Raw genomic sequence first — 22,225 nt, forward strand, 5'->3', positions numbered from 1 at the left:
CCTCTCAAACGAAGCCCGAACTGAAACCGAAAGGGGTTACACGGCTTTCGCGAAGAGGAAGAGCCCCGATGGTGGTGAGGTGCGAAAAAAAGGTAAAAGTCAAACCCTTTTTTTGTTTTATGATATTTTTTTTAAGAAAACAAAAATACAGGATAGAAAAACAAATCACCTTTTCCTTTTTACTTTGAATTCTTTTTTTTATTAGTATTCTGTAAAAATATTACATTGATGTGTTTGGCTTTTATAGCCATTTTCAACACTGTGTTTCATTTTTCTATTATTTCTATTATTTCTGCCTTCGTCTCTGCTTTTCTACTCTGTTTTTTTCTTCGTTCTCTTTGCAGGTCTAAGCAAGGTCAACGGAGGCAGGTTTTTGCCATTTTGGTGCAAAACGACTAAAGGTGCTAGGCCTTAGGACAAGGCGTAGGCGGGGCGACCGAGGGTGGCTACAGATGGGCGCAGCGCATTAGGGTTTAGGGTTAGGTTTTGTTTCTGAATTGGCTTTAGATTTTGGGCTATTTTTTTGGGTCTGTATTTTATTTGGGCCTTGTAAAATAATAGACTGTTATTTGGACCTATTATTTTGGCTTATTCTTTATGGGCCAGGGAAAATTTGGGCATTTACAGCTGCCCCTCTTTGCTCAATGAAGAAAATACCTTTAAGAAGGACCAATTTTGCCCGGCCTCACCAAACCTTGACTTCTTGGTGTTCATCTTCTTTAAGTAGTCTCGTTCTCACCCACCGTAACTTCAGGGAGATGAGACTTGTAGCTTCGATTTACTCCAATGTAATTTCAGGGAAAAGAGATTTGTAGCTTCAATCTACTCCATTGGAACTTAAAGGAGGTAAGAATTGGTAATTTCAACTTGCTTCGCTGCAACTTCAGAGAGATAAAGTTTGTGTATTTTCCTGCTCCACTGCAACTTCAAGGAGATAAGGATTGTGACTTAGATTTGTTTCAATATAATTTCAGGGAGAAGAGATTTGTAGCTTCGATCTACTCCGCTGTAATTTCAAGGAGATAAGAATTGGTAATTTCAACCTGCTCCACTGCAACTTCAGGGAGATAAGACTAATGGCTTCAATCTACTTCACTGCAACTTCAGGAAGATAAGATCCGCTACTTTCAGTCTGCTTCGCTATAACTTCAGGGAGATAAGAATTGTAGCTTTATTGATCTATTACACCATTCTCTAGGTAACATGACTTGTAAAATCCGTTTGATGGGCCTATTTATGCCAAATGATTAGGGTGTCATGATCATAATGCATCAAATGTTCCTAACTATTGTGAATGATATTTGCATGAATGTAGACCATTTTTCGAGAATGATCCTTTTTAATGCTTAGGTTGTCATTGCTCATTATTTATCAAGGTTCTATCATTGATACGCTATTGTGCCTTCTTACTCAGCTGGTATCTTTGATAGAAGATTTGAAGAGATAGCCATAATTTGGACTATCCTTCCTCTAATGTTTTCAACTTTTGAATTTGGGTTAGTTCTAACTAGTGGTCCTGTTTCAAGTCCTTGTGCCATTTAAAAACTTTCCAGAGTAATATGCAGAACTTTTTTATGTGAATATTATAATTCCAAGAATCATTATTTCAATGAAAAATGCTTGAAAAAGACTATCACATTTAACAAGATAAAATTTTATTAATAGTAAAGCTCGAAGTGGATAAATTAATCAAGATCGGAAATTTTGCTAAGACACAAAATAAATAAGATGAAAATAGGTGCCCTAGATATCGCAGCACGAGCTTTTCTATTTATATTTCTCGAAGACCATTTTGAGCTAGATGTGTCTAGGAGATCTAAAGTATTTGTTGATGCCCCAAGATGTAACGCTCCTCCTTCTTGTTAATTTTAAAAGGACAAGACTACCACACGCCCCATTTTCAATTGAAATTTAAGCCGCCCATTTTCGGGTTTTCAGCTCAAAACTCCTTTGGTCTCAAGGCGCCCCTTTACGGGTTTTCACCTTGGCCTCTCCATTTTTCTCTTTCTTTCTTTCTCTCTCATTTTTTTTTTTATATATAGAAGGTCTCAAAGCGCCCTTTGCGGGTTTTCACCTTGGCTTCTCCCTTTTTAGGTGAAATACTTCTTGGTGGAATCCGAATTCACAGGATTGGGTAAGTTTTTACCATCCATCTCGGCTAGAATCAATGCTCCTTCGGAAAAGGCTTTCTTTACCATATAATGCTCTTCCCAGTTTGACATCCATTTCCCTCTGAAATCCTTTTGTATTGGAAGAATCTGTTTCAAAACCAGTTCTCCCTCATGGAATTCTCTTGGGCGAACCTTTTTGTGATAAGCTCGCATCATCCGTTTTGGTACATCTGACCATGACGGATAGCCTTTAGCCTCTTCTCTTCAATCAAATTTAACTAATCGTATCGAGACTGGATCCACTCTGCTTCATCTAACTTTACCTCTAACAAAACTCAAAGAAAAGGAATCTCAACTTCGATAAGCAGAACCACCTCCATTCCGTAGACTAAAGAGAAAGATGTTGCCCCGATGGAGGTCCTGACCGACGTTCAATAAGCATAGAGGGAAAATTGTAGCTTTTCGTGCCAATCCTTGTAAGTTTCAGTCATTTTCTCCACAATCTTCTTGATATTCTTATTGGCTGCTTTCATCGTACCATTTATTTTTGGGTGATATGGTGACGAGTTGTGGTTTTTGATCTTGAATTGACTACAAACCTCCATTATTGTGCTATTGTTCAAGTTTAGAGCATTGTCTGATATGATTTTTTTTGGCATTTCATATCGACATATGATCTCTTTCTTTAAGAATTTGCTTACTGCTGACTTAGTGACACTGGCATATGAAGCGGCTTTTATCTATTTGGTGAAGTAATCGATGACTATGAAGATGAATCGATGCCTATTGGAAGCTTTTGGCAATATCGGCCCGATCACATCCATGCCCCACATTGAGAAAGGCCATGGGGATGTCATAATGTGAAGAGGTGAATGAGGCACATGAATCTTATCTCCATAGATTTGGCACTTATGACATCTTTTGGCGTAGTTAATACAATCTCCTTCTATGGTGGACAAGTAATAACTAAATCTCATAATTTTCCTGGCCATTGTAAAGCCATTAGCGTGTCTCCCACAGACGCCCTCATAAACTTCTTCTAAGATTTTCTTAGCCTCTACCGCGTCCACACATCTTAATAACACTTGATTCTTTCTTCTTTTGTATAGGATCTCCCCATCCAAGATATAGTCAATGGCCAATATTCTCAACATCCTTTTATCATTCTCAGTTGCCTGGTCTGGGTACTCACGATTCCTCACATATCGCAATATATCGTGATACCAAGGGTCATCATCTTTTTCTTCTTCTTTGTCAATGTTGTAGCAATGATCTAGAGCCTCATAAATACTCATTTGGATAGGTTTCACATCCTCTTACTTATTTACTCTAATCATAGAAGCTAAGGTAGCCAAGGCTTCAGCTATCTGGTTTTCATCTCGCGGGAGGTAGCAGAAAGTGATGTTATCAAACTTCTCCATTAACTCCAAAACTATCTTTCGATAATTGATCAATTTGGGGTCTCTTGTCTCCCATTCGCCTTTGAGCTGATAGATTACTAGTGCAGAATCCTCATATTCCTCTAGCAATTGATATTTCATTATATAGCTGCACGGATACCCATGATGCATGCTTCATACTCTGCCATATTATTTGTGCAATCAAAATCCAGATTGCTAGTAAAAGAATAATAATCTTCGTTTAGAGATATCAAGACTGCCTCGATTCCATTACCCACAGCATTTGAGGTTCTGTAGAAATTTAGTTTCCTAGGGTGGCCTTCTTGAGAACCTTCTTCAGTGACTGCAATATACATCAGATCTTCATTTGAGAAATCAAAATTCAAAGGCTTGTAATCCTCTAGAGCTCTATTGGCCAAAAAATCTGCTATCGCACTCCCTTTTACGGTCTTCTGGTTTACATAGACTATGTCAAATTTGAAAAGCAGAATTTCCCATCGGGCTATTCTTCCATTCAAAGCTGTTGACTCCATCATATACTTCAAAAGGTCCAGTTTCGAGATGAGCCAAGTGGTGTGATACAACATATACTGTCTTAGCCTTCAGGACAATAAGGCACAACACAACTTCTCGATTGGTGAGTACCTTGTCTCACATTCAATAAACTTTTTACTAATATAGTAAATAGATCTTTCTTTCCTTCCAGACTCATCATGTTGGTCGAGTACGCATTCCATGAAATTCTCATAGACCGCCAAATACAATATCAATGGTTTATCTGGGTTGGGTGGCATCAGTACCGGTGCATTGGATAAATATTGTTTGACCTTGTCGAAAGTCCTTTGGCATTCTTCATCCCATACACCTGAGTTATGTTTCTTAAGAAGACTGAAAATGGGGTCACATTTCTCGGTTAGTTGTGAAATGAACCGAGCGATGTAATTTAATCTTTCTAGGAATTCTCAGACTTCTTTTTTAGTACATAGCGAAGGTAACTCTTGTATGGCTTTGACTTTGTTTGAGTCAATCTCGATCCATTTCTCACTAACCATAAATCCTAGCAGCTTTCTGGATCTGGCTCTAAAGGTACATTTTGCTGGATTGAGTTTTAGCTGAAACTTTCTCAATCTTAAGAACAATTTCCTCAAGACTTGTACATGCTCCTTCTCTGTTCGGGACTTTGATATCATATCATCTACATAAACTTCAATTTATTTATGCATCATGTCATGGAAGAGGGTTACCATGGCCTTTTGATATGTTGCTCCCGCATTTTTCAGCCCAAATGGCATCACCTTATAGCAAAATGCCCTCCACACAGTTACAAATGTGGTCTTCTCCATGTCTTTAGGATACATCTTTTTCTGATTGTATCCTAAGAAACTATTCATAAAAGAGAATAGCGAGTAACCCACTGTGTTGTCTACCAGGGTAACAATATAAGGCAGTGGGAAGTTATTGTCGAAACCATTCCTTGATTTAAAAATTTTAAAAGTTTAAAAAAGGGGTAATCGACTTTTGAAAAACAAATGCATGGAGTCGCCACCGATCTTTTGTTTTGGTGTGATCGGATCACCTAAAAATTTGGTTATTTTAATAAAACATTTATGATTTACTAAAACAACAATTTTGGTCTACAAAAATTTTAGAAAACGGGCTCGGGAGTCGGTTACGCATGAGGAAGGATTAGCACCCTCACTACGCCCAAAATTGATACCAAATCGATTAAATATTGTCATTATGTCTAAAATTATAAATGTTTTTGAAATGTGGCTTTTTTTAATAAAAGTTGAATAACCCAAGTTAATCGTCAAAAATTTTCATGTTTCGATGTCCAGAAATTTATAATTCGAAAATCACGAAAGGATGCTCAACTATTTAGTCCAACGAAAAATTGAAACCCAGCACAGTAGGGCACGATTCTTTGAATTCCCAAACATTGATCATTGCCTCACTTTGGAAAATACGAGTGAAATCCTGGAGAGATATTTGATTATTTCGGTCAGACGAGAGATTGCAACCCAGCACGATAGGGCACTATTCCCCGAACTGCCCAAACATCAAACACTTCTTTCGTTTTAAAGGGTTTTTAGAAAACGTGGATGAAACTTCAAAGAGATCTTCGATTGCTTAGAATAAATGAAAAAGCGCAACCCAACACGATAGGGCACGATTCTCAAATATCCAATCATCGAACATCCTTTGTTTTGAAAGGTTTTAATAAGCATGGGTGAAAACCTAAAGGAATATTCGATTGTTTTTGAGCAAACGAAATCACAACCCAAAGCACGATAAAGTATGATTCTCGAATCATCAAACACCGAGTATTGTCTTTATTTGCGAAAAATCTTATTTCGAGGTAACAACATGTCATACCCGGTAAGTTAGGGCACCACACCTTGTATCTCCAAAATAAACATTTTTTTAAACTCACATTGTGATTAAAAGGAATATTCCATTATTTAGGTTAAATAAAAGAATCGAAATCCAAGAAGTTAGGTACGATTATCTCGAATTACCTAATACGGAATATTACTTTTATGAAAGAATTGTTTTAATATATTGAGTAAGAAAAATAACGTGATTTATAGTAAAACATAAAAGCAAATTATAATATTAATGTGAATAATAACATAATAGGTGCGACGAGTTGTCAAAAACAATAATATGAGTAATTATAAAAGATGAAGTAATAGCAAGACTAGTAATATGTAAATATAAACAAATGCATGAGGAAAATGAAATGATCAAGACATAAGCAAATTAACGAATAAATAAAATGAATAAAACATGGAACAACAAAAATGGCAATGACAATAATAATAATAATAATAATAATAATAATAATAATAATAATAATAATAATAATAATAATAATATAACGTAGAAAATAATGATAATAATATATGAATTTAATATATATATATATATATATACATACATATACCAAAGACATATTCATAATAATAGTATTGAATATTAAAAGTATATATATAATAGAGACAAAAATATATGCATAATGTAGTATTGAAAGTATTTACATGAGATAATGTATAAAAAACATATGAATAATGTGATATTAAAATATATACATAAAAATATAATATATATATATAATATAATATATACATAATATAGTATTAAAATATATATAATACATACACATTAGAAATAATAATAATAATGTTACAAAACAATTATTAATAATACTTCATAAATATATACATATATATATATATATATATGTGTTAAAAATAAGTACATATTAATATTAAGATGATGATAATATTAAAATAACCATTGATTACTTTACATATAAATATATACACATATAAGTATGATAACAAGATAATTATAATACTAATACTAATAATAAATACAATAATAGTAGTAAAAATAAACACATTAATAATCATGAAAATAATGTGTACATGAAAATAATAATGATATGATAAAAAAACGATACAATATAATAATAACGTAAAGAAAATAAAATAATAATATTTATAATAAAAGAAAATAAAAGAGTGTATTTAAAAGCATATATATAATATTATTTGAACTAATATTAAAAATTAAAGTAGCAAAGATAATATAAAAATCAACTTAAATTAAAAAAGAGACTAAATTCGAATTAAAAACGAAATTTTGGGGCAAATTTAAAAAAAAAAAAAGAAAACGGCCTATTTAAATGTGCGTGAAACAACAGAGGGCCTAAAGTGCAATAATCCCCTTTATAAAATGCACAGCATCAGCTAGGATTAAATTGAAAATTGCGACAAATTTTGGTGCCAAATTAAAAATAAAAAATAATTTAATTGCAAAGTAATAAAAAGCGGAGGGGCTAAACACACAAATAGCCCCTCCAATGAAAACACGCGGATCCTGAAGTTGGAGCGGGTCGGGTCGCGGGTCGGCCATGGGTTAAGAGCCAAAACGTCGTTTTGGCATTAGTAACTTAAACCCAAAACGACGTCGTTTTGATGGGGCTATATAAGTCAAAATTCCTAAAAAAAAAAAACTCATTTTTCCATTTCATAAAAAAAAACTAACCCCTTTCTCTCAAACTCTCTCACCTTCCGACCAAACTCCGGCTCCGTCCACCGCCATTAAATCATGCCGGCCATCAGAATCGCAAGCTCACTGCAGACGGTGGCTGAAATTTCAAAAAGGTTTTTATTTTTTTATTTTTTATATTTCTTATATATATACCTTGATATATTTTAATACATGAATGAGAAGAGATGGATTCGAATAATAAAATAAAAAAGAAAAGAAAAAAACCTTAAGCCGGTTTGCACTTTTTTTTTATGGCTTTGTTATTATCTTTTTTTTTATTGTTTGCTGTTTTTTTTTTTAGAAAAATCTTCAGAGAGATTACACTTTTTTTTCAATCTCTTTTTTTTTTATCAAAACCCTTCCCCTTTTTTACAATATTCTTGTTTTTGTACCCAAAAAAAATTCGGGATTTCAGGCTTTGTAGCCGAAATACCATGGATTTGCTATCTATTTCCTTGTTTTCTTGCTTCTTTTCTGCCCCTTTTTTTGTTTTTTCTTCTTTCAACTTTTGCAGGTGTAAGTGGAGCAAGTGGAGGTGGCTAGGTTTTTTTTTCTTTTTTTTTACTAAAATTAGTTAAGGTTGTGGGCTAATTGGGCTTTTAGGGTTTTAATATTTGGGCTGTAATTGGGTATTGTATTTATTTATTTGGTTTATTGGGCCCCGGGCAAAATTTGGGCCTTCTATTGCCCTCTTTGCTCATTGTCGGTAACGAGAATGGAGCAAAGACTATAAAAGGACCAAATTTGCGGTCCGTTAAATCTCAAAATCTTGCTCCTCATCTTCCCTAAAGGTATTCTGATGTCTTCAGGAGTGTCAAATTTGCTATCTTCAACTTGCTTCTTGAAAACTCAGGAACACCGATCTGTTATTTTCGATCTGCTCTCTGTCGCTACAGAGACGCCAAATCTGTTATCTTCGATCTGCTCTCTGCTGCTACAGAGACGCCAAATCTGTTATCTTCGATCTGCTCTCCGCCACTACAGAGACGCCAAATCTGTTATCTTCGATCTGCTCTCCGCCGCTACAGAGAAGCCAAATCTGTTATCTTCAATCTGCTCTCCACCGCTACAGAGACGCCAAATCTGCTATCTTCGATTTGCTCTCCGCCGCTACAAAGACGCCAAATCTGTTTTCTTGATCGCTCTCTCCGCTCTGAGACGCCAAATCGCTATCTTCGATCTGCTCTCCGCCGCTACAGAGACGCCAAATCTGTTATCTTCGATCTGCTCTCCGCCACTACAGAGATGCCAAATCTGTTATTTTTTTCAAGGAAGGTCAGATCTACTATGCTTTAGCATGTTACCCTACTGTTTAGGGGATAAAGGCACATCAATCTTCATTGTCCCTTGACGGACTTAACCTGTATAATGCATATGAGTTCATGCCTAATGATTAGGATGCCATGACTCGAATGAGCCAAATGCTCCTAACTAAATGAATGATTACGAATGTATAAATATCATGAGAGTGGTTTCTTTTTAAATGTTTAAGGTATCGTTGCTAATAGTTCATCCGGATTCTATCATCGATGCACTATCGTGTCTTCCTACTTTGTCATTATCTTTGATAGAAGATTCAAAGAAATAGTCACAACTTGGACTATTCTTTCTCCAATGTTTCCCGCTTTTGAGTCTGGTTAATTCTGCCTAGTGGCCCTACTTCAGGTTCTTGTACTGTTTAGAAACTTTCCAGAGTAATATACGTAACCTCTTTTATGTGAATGTTATAAGTCCAAAAATCGTGATTTCAACAAAAAAATGCTCGAAAGAGATTATCATAATGGACAAGATGGAATTTTATTGAGCAAAACTTGAAGTGAATACATTAAACAGGACAACAAATCTGGTAAGGCTCAAAATAAAATGAGGAAAAGGTGCCCCAGATATCGCAGCACGAGCTTCACTATTCTAGTTTCTCAAAGGCTCATTCGAACCAAATGTGTGTTCAGGAAATCCCGCGTCTTTTGTTGATGCTCCAAGGTGTAACATTCTTCTGTCTTGCTAATTTCGGGAGGACAAGACTGTCATATACCCTATATTCAAAATTTGAGCTGCCCGTTTTTGGGTTTTCAACTCAAAGGCCCTTTTGGTTCCAAAGTGCCCTTTGCGGGTTTTAACCTTTGCCTTTTTTTTTTTTGCGAATTTAGAGCGTCCTTTGCGGGTTTTCACTCTGGCCGCCATTTCTTTAGGTGAAATACTTCTTGACCGAATCTGAGTTTACAGGATTGGGCAAGTTTCTACCGTCCATCTCGGCTAGAATCAATGCTTCTCCATAGAAAGCTTTCTTCACCACGTAAGGCCCTTCCCAATTAGGCATCCATTTCCCTCGAAAGTCCTTCTGTATGGGAAGGATATTTTTCAAAATCAGGTCTCCCTCATGGAATTCTCTAGGGCGAACCTTTTTGTCATAAGCCCGCATCATTCGCTTTTGGTACATCTGACCATGACGGATAGCTCTTAACCTCTTTTCCTCAATTAGGTTCAATTGATCATATCGAGACTGGATCCATTCAGCTTCTTCTAACTTTAACACTGACAACACTCGAAGAGACGAGATTTCGACTTCGATTGGCAACATCGCTTCCATTCCGTAGACCAAAGAGAAAGGGGTTACCCCAGTTGAAGTTCTGACTGATGTTCGATAAGCAAAGAGGGCAAATGGTAACTTCTCATGCCAGTCTCTGTAGGTTTCGGTCATCTTCCCCACAATTTTCTTAATATTTTTATTGGCCGCTTCCACTGCCCCATTCATCTTTGGGCGATATGGTGACGAGTTGTGATGTCTGATCTTGAATTGACTGCAGACTTCCGCTATCGTACTATTGTTCAAGTTTAATGCATTGTCAGATATAATCCTTTCTGGCATTCCATATCGACATATAATCTCCTTTTTCAGAAACTTGCTCACTGCCGAGTTTGTCACACTAACATACGAAGCGGCTTCTACCCATTTGGTGAAGTAGTCGATAACTGCGAAGATGAACCGATGCCCATTGGAAGCTTTCGGCGATATTGGTCCAATCACATCCATGCCCCATATAGAGAATGGCCATGGAGAAACCATGACATGTAGCGGTGAAGGAGGCACATGAATTTTGTCTCCGTAGATTTGACACTTATGACATCTCTTAGCGTAATTGACACAGTCTCCTTCCATGGTGGACCAATAGTACCCGAATCTCATAATTTGCCTGGCCATTGTAAAGCCATTAGCATGTGTCCCACAGACGCCTTCATGGACTTCTTCCAAGATTTTCTTAGCCTCTACAGCATCTACACATCTTAGTAGCACTTGATCCTTTCTTCTTTTGTATAGGATATCTCCATCTAAGACATAGTCGATAGCCAATCTTCTTAGCGTTCTTTTGTCATTCTCGCTTGCCTGGTCCGGGTATTCACGATTCTTCATGTATTGCAATATATCGTGATACCAAGGGTGATCATCTCTCTCTTCATCTTCTTCAATATTATAACAGTGGGCCGGAGTTTCATAAATGCTCATCCGAATGGGTTTGACATCTTCTTGTTTGTTCACCTTGATCATGGAGGCTAAGGTAGCCAAAGCATCAGCCATCTGATTTTCATCTCGTGGAAGGTAGTGGAAGGTAATGTCATCAAACTCTTTAACCAATTCTAGGACCAGCTTCCGATAATCGATTAACTTGGGGTCTCTGGTCTCCCATTCTCCCTTGAGTTGATAAATCACTAGCGCAGAATCTCCATACACCTCTAGCACTTTAATCTTGCATTCTATAGCTATACGGACTCCCATGATACACGCCTTGTATTCCGCCATGTTATTCGTACAATCAAAATCCAATTTACTAGTGAATGGATAATGATCTCCATTTGGGGATACCAAGACGGCCCCGATTCCATTGCCCACAGCATTTGACGCCCCATCGAAGTTCAATTTCCAAGGAAGTTCTTCCAGGGCACCTTCTTCAATGGTAGCAACACACATTAGGTCTTCATTCGGGAAGTCAAAGTTCAAAGGCTCGTAGTCTTCCAAGGCTCTACTGGCCAGAAAATCTACTATTGCACTTCTTTTTACTGCTTTCTGGTTCACATAGACTATGTCGAATTCAGAAAGTAGAATCTGCCATCGGGCCATCCTTCCATTCAAAGCTGTTGACTCCATCATGTACTTTAAAGGGTCCAATTTTGAGATAAGCCAAGTGGTGTGATATAACATATACTGCCTCAGTCTTCGGGTTGTCCAAATTAGGGCACAACACAACTTCTCTATTGGCAGGTACCTTACTTCACATTCCGTGAACTTTTTACTGAGATAGTAAATAGCTTTTTCTTTCCTCCCCGACTCGTCATGCTGACCCAATACGCATCCCATGGAGTTCTTGAATACTGCCAAATATAGTATCAACGACTTATCGGGGTTAGGTGGCATCAGCACCGGGGCGTTGGATAAATACTGTTTGACCTTGTCGAAAGCCCTTTGGCATTCTTCATTCCATTCACCGGTTATGTTTCTTGAGGAGGCGAAGATAGGTCACATTTCTCGGTCGGGCCAGAAATGAACCGAGCAATGTAATTTAATCTTCCTAGAAAGCCTCGAACTTCTTTCTGAGTGCCCAGCGGGGATAGCTCTTGTATGGCTTTAACTTTGTCTGGATCAATCTCGATCCCTTTCTCACTAACCACGAATCCGAGCAACTTTCCAAACTTGGCTCCAAAAGTACATTTGGCGGGGTTGAGTTTTAGCTGAAACTTCCTCAACCTCAAGAATAATTTCCCCAGGACTTGTATGTGCTCCTTCTCTGTTCGAGACTTAGCTATCATGTCATCAACATAGACCTCGATTTCTTTATGCATCATGTCGTGAAAAAGGGTTACCATAGCTCTTTGATAAGTTGCCCTTGCATTCTTCAGTCCAAACGGCATCACCTTGTAGCAGAACGTGCCCTACATAGTTACAAATGTGGTTTTCTCCATATCTTCAGGATGCATCTTAATCTGGTTATATCCCGAAAAACCGTCCATGAATGAAAACAGTGAGTGTCTCGCTGTGTTGTCCACTAAGGTGTCGATATGAGGTAGTGGAAAATTGTCTTTTGGGCTGGCTTTATTCAAATCTCTGTAGTCCACACACATTCGCACTTTTCCATCTTTCTTAGGGACAGGGACGATGTTGGCTACCCAATCTGAGTATTTTACCACCTTCAGGAATCCAGCATCAAACTGCTTTCGAACTTCTTCCTTTATTTTTAGCAAGACGTTGGGCCTCGTTCTTCGGAGTTTTTGCTGAACAGGCTTACACTCTTCTTTTATGGGGAGTCGGTGCACCACGATGTCAGTGTCCAACCCGGGCATATCTTGGTATGACCATGCGAAGACATCTTTGAATTCTTGAAGTAATTCGATGAGGTCTCGCTTCATCTCTGCGGTGATACATGTTCTGATCTTCACCTCTTGTCTTTTTCCTAAACTCACAATTTCGACTGATTCTTTATGAGGTAGGATTTGTTTCTCGTCTTGTTCTACCATCTTCAACAAATCATGAGATAGGTTACAGCCTTGGTCATCTTCAAAATCCTGAGAATCATCCATACACACATCTTGCTCGAAAAGAAATTCTGAGTCGCTAGTAGTGTTACTCGTATCATTAATATCTAGGGACCTGTTATGAGGACGAAGACAGATACAAAGAATCAAAAGAATTCGAAACATTTATTTACGTGATATGATTATGAATGACGAATGAAAGAATATTTAAAAGAATGTTTCAAGAATAAAAGAATTCGAAAGTAATCATTTGTATGGTTATGAATGGAATTGAAAGAACGAGATAACATTTGCTCAAAAATGATAATAACCGTGCATTTTATTGAAATGTCGTTTTTAAACATCAGCCTATTTCATAAAAGATTCTTATTACTCCTGGGCCTAGAGCAATAAGTGTGTTTTGGACATTACTCTTAATCCGTTCTAAAAGTTACAGGAATCTCTTCCGCAGTCCAGTTGTCCAGAGCACTTCCAGGCTTGCAGAGGCAAATGCCCGACAAATTCTCTCTTCCGGTCTCCTCTTCGCATATGACGTTGATGTCCAAGCTTTCCAGCCTTTCTTCTATAGCTCTCGTCATTGGTGTGTTTCTCTCGGGATGAATAATTCCCCCGGATACAAATGTTTTCGATATATGGGGGAATGTCATTGGTTCCCACTTGATTTCCTTCCCCGTTAATCGAGCTCTTCTTCTTTCTTGCTTCTTTTCCAGCTCCCTTCTCTTTTGTTTTGCATCCGCTTAAATCCTAAACCGAAGCGGTTTCTCTTGTCTTTCGGCATTGACGTTTTAACCCTTCCTTGCAGATGTTTCCCAAGTCCCCTTCCGGGTAGGGCCCCTCTTCCGATCATCAGCTGGAGGCTCATCCTCGTGGTTTTGGACAATTTTGGCACTAGAATTTTGCTTCCCTCGGCGATAAACATCGCATTAACAAATTCCAAAGATCGAAATGAGCATTCGATTGCTTCGTCATCTATCTCCAAATAGGGTGCATTATTGCTCACAGTTGCAATAATATCCTCCTCAGCCTTGATCGTTATCAATCTCCCTTCCGATACTAGCTTCAATTTCTGATGCAACGAGGAAGGCACTGCCCCAGCCGAATGTATCCAGAGCCTTCCCAACAAGCAATTGTATGAGGGCTTGATGTCCATTACGAGGAAATCCATCTCATATGTGTTTGACCCAATCTGAAGAGGTACCTCGATTCTGCCCATCACCTTTCTCTCTGTGCCATCAAATGCTTTTACGATGTTCTGGCACTCCTTCATGTGAGAGCTGTCTATAGGTAATCTATTCAGCGTGGTCAAAGGCAGGACGTTCAAAGCCGACCCATTGTCAATCAGTACACCTGGCAGCGTGTACCCTTTATAGCGCGTGGTGATATGCAAAGCTTTAGTCGACCCCATGCTCCCGGGTGGTATCTCATCGTCATTAAAGAAGATATAATTGTCGGCACTTATGTTGTTCACCAAACGGTCCAGCTTGTTAACGGAGATGTCATTGGCAATGTATGTCTCGTTTAAGACCTTCATTAGCGCGCTACGATGAACTTCCGAGCTTAGAAGTAAGGCCAACACCGAAATCTTGGTGGTTGTTTACGAGTTGTTCCACCATCTTGTATTCACTATGCTTTAGGAATTTTAAAACTCCTTGGCCTCCTCTTCGTTAACTGGCTCATTAATAGGTTTGGTTGCTTTTCCCTTCATTTCCTCAACCACCTGGGCTTTTCCTTTTGTGGGCTGCACTTCCTCATTCGCCGTATCGTAACGCCTCCCGCTACGTGTATAGAAACCCTTGCATTGGTCCCTTCTTAAAGCGTCAACCGGGCTCTCCTTTCCTGGCATCATCACACTGCAATCATAATTCCATGGAACCTTTTTGCTATCTTTGTAAGGGAAAACTGTAGGTCTTTGGATTATGACCCTCGGTGGCATTTTTACTCCGGCTTCATTATTTTTGGGTCTCGAAATGATCACCACAGGATAGTTAGGCGTTCAATTTTGTGCCGTCGATTCTCCCTCTGATGCACATATATCTCCCTCTACGGGGTTTTCAGTCTCTTCATAGAATTCAATTTCTTTATTGTTCATCATGTTTTGTACTAGGGCTCTGAACTCCATGCAATCTAGGATTTCATGCCCCACCTTGTCGTGAAACTCACAGTAGTTTCTCTCTTCTTTGGATTCTTCCCTCGAGTCCAACACAATCAATCCTCTCTTGGCCATCTCCTTCCATACCTGCCTCAACGGGGTCCTAACTTCTGCCACCTCATATTTGGTCTTCTTGTTCAAGCCTTCACTTATCCCATTCACTCCTTGGTCGGTATGATTGGGGAGTGGGTTTCCTGCTACATTGGGCATGGCTGGGTCATCAAATCTCACAATCCCCACCTTAATAAGTCTTTCGACTACTTTCTTGAACGCAGTGCAATTCTCGATTGAGTGCCCGGTAATTCTCGCGTGGTATTCACATTGGGTGTTTGTGTCATACCATTTAGGATATGGGGGCTGCAGTGGCTCTAGGTAGAAAGGGGATACTACATGAGCGTTGAACAGGTTCTGGTACAACTCCATATATGTCATGGGTATAGAGGTGAATTGTGGCCTTTCTGTGTTTTTTCTCGAATTGGATTCTTGTCTTACAGAGCTTTGTTGATTGGTAGTCACCATTTTGGGTTGATTCACGGTAATTGACTTGGACTGCCCCTTGTTGAATGTGCTCATGTTGTTCACTTCATTGTCCCTTTTCCTTGGGGTCGACTTTCTGGCACTCTCTCCCGACTCTATTTTTCCGCTCCTCACAGCATTCTCAATCATTTCCCCCGTCATCACTATGTCAGAGAAGCCTTTTGTGGCTCTTCCTAGCATATGGGTGATAAAAGGGGCTTTCAAGGTGTTGATAAAGAGCATTGTTATCTCCTTTTCTAGAAGTGGCGGCTGAACTTGTATGGCCACCTCTCTCCACCTTTGTGCATACTGTCTGAAGCTTTCATTTGACTTTTTTTTCCATATTCTGGAGAGTGATTCTGTCAGGGGTCATGTCCGTCACATGATTGTATTGCTTCATAAAGGCCTGAGCCAGACCCTTCTATAAGTTAATCTTGGCTCGGCTCAGTTGATTATACCACTTAGACGCCGCTCCAACTAGACTATCTTGAAAGCAGTGGATTAGTAGCTGGTCATTGTTAACATATCCCGTCATTCGCCTGCAGAACATGGTGATGTGGGCTTCAGGCAACTTGTTCCATTGTATTTCTCAAATTCAGCATTTTGAATTTAGGGGAGGACTAAATCGGGACGGACTCGGATCCTTGGCATCAATCCTTGATAATGATCCACGCCTCCATGGCTTTGAATTTTTCCTCGAGCCATCTACAACGTTCTTCCAATTGTTTTTACGAATCCATCCTCACCTTTTCCTCTTCAGCAGCTTCATCCAAGTCAGGAACGGGTGAATAGTTCGGGTTGTTAACAAAGTTAGAGCCTGAGCCGGTCTGGAAGTTCATCGGAATTAAAGCTCCAGCCTGAACTTGCTGGGGTATGATTGTGACCGATGGTTTTTGTAGGGTAATCTCGGGCTTCATCGATACATGCGTCGGAGTAAAGCCAGGGGGTATTGGAGATCTTCATTTGTTTCCTCAACTTGGTCCATGGGGCCCTTTCCCTTATCCATTCCTCCCAACAGCAATTTGGATAACTGGGACATCATTTCTCTCTGGGACTCCATCATTTGCTCCTTCATCTCTCGTTGAATCTTGGCTAGCTGCTCTTCCATCTGAGACTGCATTTGTTCTTGCATGTCCTTTTGCATTTGCTCCAATTTCTCGAGTCTCTTATCCATTGATTTTTTCTTGTACCGTAGGAGTGCGTAGTTGGTTGGTTTTCATTAGTTTCCAGGTTACTGAAATAATTTTTAATTAATTAATTAGAAAACTCTTATGGCCTTTAATGCATAATGATATGATGTAATGCAAATGCATGAATGTAAAGGAGGCATCAATTTTGATTCAATTGCCCTTAGAAAATTTCACTCGAAAATAAAATCTTTTACATAAAGTCGAAACACAAATAAAATTTCGCTCTAACACTTAAAGTCCTAATTTTTCTAAGCAACGAGGCCAGCTCTTATCCGCGATCCGACTCCAACTCATACTTCACGCTCAGTATGTCCACTTGAACCGCTAAAGTTTGCAAGTAGTCTGCTACCTCCCGAATTTGGGTTATGGCTTCCCCCATAATGTAATCTCTGTTTCTGACTTGGTCTTGCACATGGTGAAGCTGCTCTTTCCAACAATCCTCGTTTGCCTCGAAAAACTGGATTCGCATCTCACAGTTCTACAGTGATGCCTCTAACTCTCCTATTCTTCCTTTCATCTCTTCTATCTGGATCAAGCTTGCCCTCAGCTCTATTGCGGTGTTGCGGTTTCGGTACTGATGCAGAGACTTCTCGAGTTCTGCCACTCTAGCCCTTAGTTCACCTCGCTCGTTTCTACTTTTCGACAGACTCTTCTCCAAATCTTCGTTTCGTGCCTAAGCTTCTCGAAATTTACTTTCCCACCGATCGGTATTGGCTTCTTCTTCTTGAATTTCGTGGCGCCATTGTTCGGAAGTCTTACCTAAATCCGCAGTCCTCATAGATAGGCGCAGCTTCTTGTAGTCTGTCTTCAAGCTGTTTAGGTCTTCTTCAGCCTTAGTTTTTCCTTTTCTCCATTTCTCAGCCTCTAACCTCTGAACATCAGCGTCTAACCTTAGATGCATCTTCTCTTCTTCTAATTGTTCGATCTTCTTCCTGAGCTCCGAACTTTTCTTCTCGAAATCTTGCCTTATAATTTCCAATTCTGATGGGGCGATTTGTAATTGTTCCCCGATAGGTCGAGCATTCTCTAAGCTTGGCCTAGGAATATTATCATTAATCCTCTTCCTAAACCACTCGCTATACTCGGGCGTTACTATGGAACCGACGACTAACCTCTTCATCCAACAAGTTTACTTCCAAGCATCCGATAACTCCCGAACTCTCTTCTTATAATGAGCACCTTTAAATGAGAATTCACTCTGAGCAAGCCTATAGGTCGTGGGTACAAACTGCCTCGACTTATATTGCCTCAAGGCTAACAGTGGAGTATACCCGGTAGCTCTCCAAATTCCTAACAATGGCACCCAATCGAAGTTACCGCATCGGTACATGATCTCGTCAGGAACCATCCAATAAGCTCTTCACTCGATATCCCCCTCCTTGAGGTTATGAAGAATGTCCATCCACTTCTCCTCTGAGATATCCTCTCTCCTCTATATAGCTGCTTCTTCTTTTAATGGGAAATAACCCTCGGAGAAGACTCGATAGGAAACTTTGTCTACCTTCCAAAAGTGCCCGTGAAACCATGCCATCAATAATTGTGCACATCTAATGAATCGCCCCTTGCCTGTCTTCCTACATGAGCTCAAAGATCTGAATGTTTCTGCCAATATTGCTGGTACCAAGGTGATTCCCTTTTCAAGGCGATCAAACAAGTCAATGACCGCCTCGTCCACTTGCCTCAAAGCCTTAGGAAAGATCACTAATTCGTAGATGCTTAAGGAAAATATATCAACCCTCTTTCTTTCATCTGGATGTGTCAAGATCAAATCTCGCAAATTCTCCCAAGGGATACATTTGCTATCTCCTTTTTGCTGAATCCGAGTAATGACCCAAGGCTCGCTCATCCCAGAAATGCTCATCAGTTTCTTCACGAAAGTCTGACTACTAAAAACCCGAGCATAAGTCTTCCGGACTTGAATTTTGGGACACCTGAGCAAAGTAGTGTATTCCTCCATTGTAGGTACCAAATCCACTTTTCCAAAAGTGAAACACTTGTACGCAGAATTCCAAAACTGCACCAAGGCTCGAAACAAATTCTTATCCACTCTAATGTCTAGCAGGTAGGATACGTCACCATAATTTTGGTAAAACAATTGCTTGATTCCTTCATTCCAACTAGCCCAAATGTCTCTCAACTCTTGCAGCTCATTCTGTACTACATTGACGCGAGTGAAATCTTGCAACTCCGATACATACCCTTCTGCCAAGCTATCCCTTCTCTCCGATTGCAGCCTCTCCGACCAAGCACGAACGGCCGCATTATCCTCGACTTTACTAAGAAATTCATTCTCCATGTCAAATTTTCTAACTTAGTAATTGAATACGGATTAACGCCTCCTTTAGTATGCAATGTTATGCAAATAAGATAAAACCAAACAAAACACCAGTTAGTGTCAAATAATAGCGATAGAATGCAAGCATATAAACAATAATTATGACGCATATAGGGGTAAGTACTAAGGCTCGACGCGGCTTCATCCAAGGATGGTTCCTAAGGTTTACTATATGCGATTTAGTTCTAGAGATACGGTACCCGAACCAGCGGATTCCTCAATCCTCACCCATTATAGGCTCATATGGACCAAGTTCAGTTTAGGGGAATACATTTCCTTATGCCCATGCGGAGGTGAAAACCTCACGAAGACATAAGTACGGATGTATTCCGGAAGCGATCCCCTAGCCCATGCGGAGGTGAAAACCTCACGAAAGCATAGTTTCTCACTCCTACTTAAAAGGTGTGACCACAACGGTCGTGCAATGCAATGCAAAAGTATTCTATAGGACTTGAACCAAAACAAATGAAGTAAAAGGATCATTTGCTAAAAACCAAATTTTAAATTTTCGACAAAAGGACAAAAAAAAATCAATTTTGCGGCTTGACTCTCTTATTGTCCCTAGTGGAGTCGCCAACCTGTCGAAACCATTCCTTGATTTAAAATTTTTAAAATTTTAAAAAAGGGGTAATTGACTTTTGAAAAACAAATGCATGGAGTCGCCACCGATCTTTTGTTTTGGTGTGATCGGATCACCTAAAAATTTGGTTATTTTAATAAAACATTTATGATTTACTAAAACAACAATTTTGGTCTACAAAAATTTTAGAAAACGGGCTCGGGAGTCGGTTACGCATGAGGAAGGATTAGCACCCTCACTACGCCCAAAATTGGTACCAAATCGATTAAATATTGTCCTTATGTCTAAAATTATAAATGTTTTTAAAATGTGGCTTTTTTTAATAAAAGTTGAATAACCTGAGTTAATCGTCAAAAATTTTCTTGTTTCGATGTCTGGAAATTTATAATTCGAAAATCACGAAAGGATGCTCAACTATTTAGTCCAATGAAAAATCGAAACCCAGCATAGTAGGGCACGATTCTTTGAATTCCCAAACATTGATCATTGCCTCACTTTGGAAAATACGAGTGAAATCCTAGAGAAATATTTGATTATTTCGGTCAGACGGGAGATTGGAACCCAGCACGATAGGGCACTATTCCCTGAACTGCCCAAACATCAAACACTTCTTTCGTTTTAAAGGGTTTTTAGAAAACATGGATGAAACTTCAAAGGGATCTTCGATTGCTTAGAATAAATGAAAAAGCGCAACCCAACACGATAGGGCACGATTCTCAAATATCCAATCATCGAACATCCTTTGTTTTGAAAGGTTTTTAATAAGCATGGGTGAAAACCTAAAGGAATATTCGATTATTTTTGAGCAAACGAGAAATCACAACCCAGCATGATAAGGTATGATTCTCGAATCATCAAACACCGAGTATTGCCTTTATTTGCGAAAAATCTTATTTCAAGGTAACAACATGTCATACCCGGTAAGTTAGGGCACCACACCTCGTATCTCCAAAAATAAACATTTTTTTAAACTCACATTGTGACTAAAAGGAATATTCCATTATTTAGGTTAAATAAAAGAATCGAAATCCAAGAAGTTAGGTACGATTATCTCGAATTACCTAATACGGAATATTACTTTTATGAAAGAATTGTTTTAATATATTGAGTAAGAAAAATAACGTGATTTATAGTAAAACATAAAAGCAAATTATAATATTAATGTGAATAATAACATAATAGGTGCGACAAATTGTCAAAAGCGATAATATGAGTAATTATAAAAGATGAAGTAATAGCAAGACTAGTAATATGTAAATATAGACAAATGCATGAGGAAAATGAAATGATCGAAGACATAAGCAAATTAACGAATAAATAAAAATGAATAAAACATGGAACAACAAAATGGCAATGACAATGATAATAATAATAATAATAATAATAATAATAATAATAATATAATGTAGAAAATAATGATAATAATATATGAATTTAAAAATATATATATATATATATATATATATATATATACATACATATACCAAAGACATATTCATAATAATAGTATTGAATATTAAAAGTATATATATAATAGAGACAAAAATATATGCATAATATAGTATTGAAAGTATTTACATGGGATAATGTATAAAAAACATATGAATAATGTGATATTAAAATATATACATAAAAATATAATATATATATATATATATAATATAATATATACATAATATAGTATTAAAATATATATAATACATACACATTAGAAATAATAATAATAATGTTACAAAACAATTATTAATAATACTTCATAAATATATACATACATATATATATATATGTTAAAAATAAGTACATATTAATATTAAGATGATGATAATATTAAAATAACCATTGATTACTTTACATATAAATATATACACATATAAGTATGATAACAATAATTATAATACTAATACTAATAATAAATACAATAATAGTAGTAAAATAAACACATTAATAATCATGAAAATAATGTGTACATGAAAAATAATAATGATATGATAAAAAAACGATACAATATAATAATAACGTAAAGAAAATAAAATAATAATATTTATAATAAAAGAAAATAAAAGAGTGTATTTAAAAGCATATATATAATATTATTTGAACTAATATTAAAAATTAAAGTAGCAAAGATAATATAAAATCAACTTAAATTAAAAAGACACTAAATTCAATTAAAAGCGAAGTTTTGGGGCAAATTTAAAAAAAAAAGAAAACGGCCTATTTAAATGCGCGTGAAACAACAGAGGGCCTAAAGTGCAATAACCCCCTTTATAAAATGCACAGCATCAACTAGGATTAAATTGAAAATTGCGACAAATTTTGGTGCCAAATTAAAAATAAAAAATAATTTAATTGCAAAGTAATA

The 22,225-nt window shown here is 37.7% G+C and overlaps 1 protein-coding gene across 1 annotated transcript; it reads right to left on the reverse strand.

The window, feature by feature from the left end:
• Window positions 1-3,427: 3,427 nt before the first annotated feature.
• LOC108485019 (uncharacterized) lies at window positions 3,428-4,044 on the reverse strand. Its single transcript, XM_017788886.1, has 2 exons — window positions 3,786-4,044; window positions 3,428-3,633 (listed from the first exon to the last, which is right to left on the reverse strand). The coding sequence occupies exons 1-2, from the start codon at window positions 4,042-4,044 to the stop codon at window positions 3,428-3,430; spliced, it is 465 nt and encodes a 154-aa protein (XP_017644375.1).
• Window positions 4,045-22,225: the final 18,181 nt, after the last annotated feature.

This window comes from Gossypium arboreum, chromosome 6 (assembly GCF_025698485.1).
Source record: "Gossypium arboreum isolate Shixiya-1 chromosome 6, ASM2569848v2, whole genome shotgun sequence".
Taxonomy (NCBI): Eukaryota; Viridiplantae; Streptophyta; class Magnoliopsida; order Malvales; family Malvaceae; genus Gossypium; species Gossypium arboreum.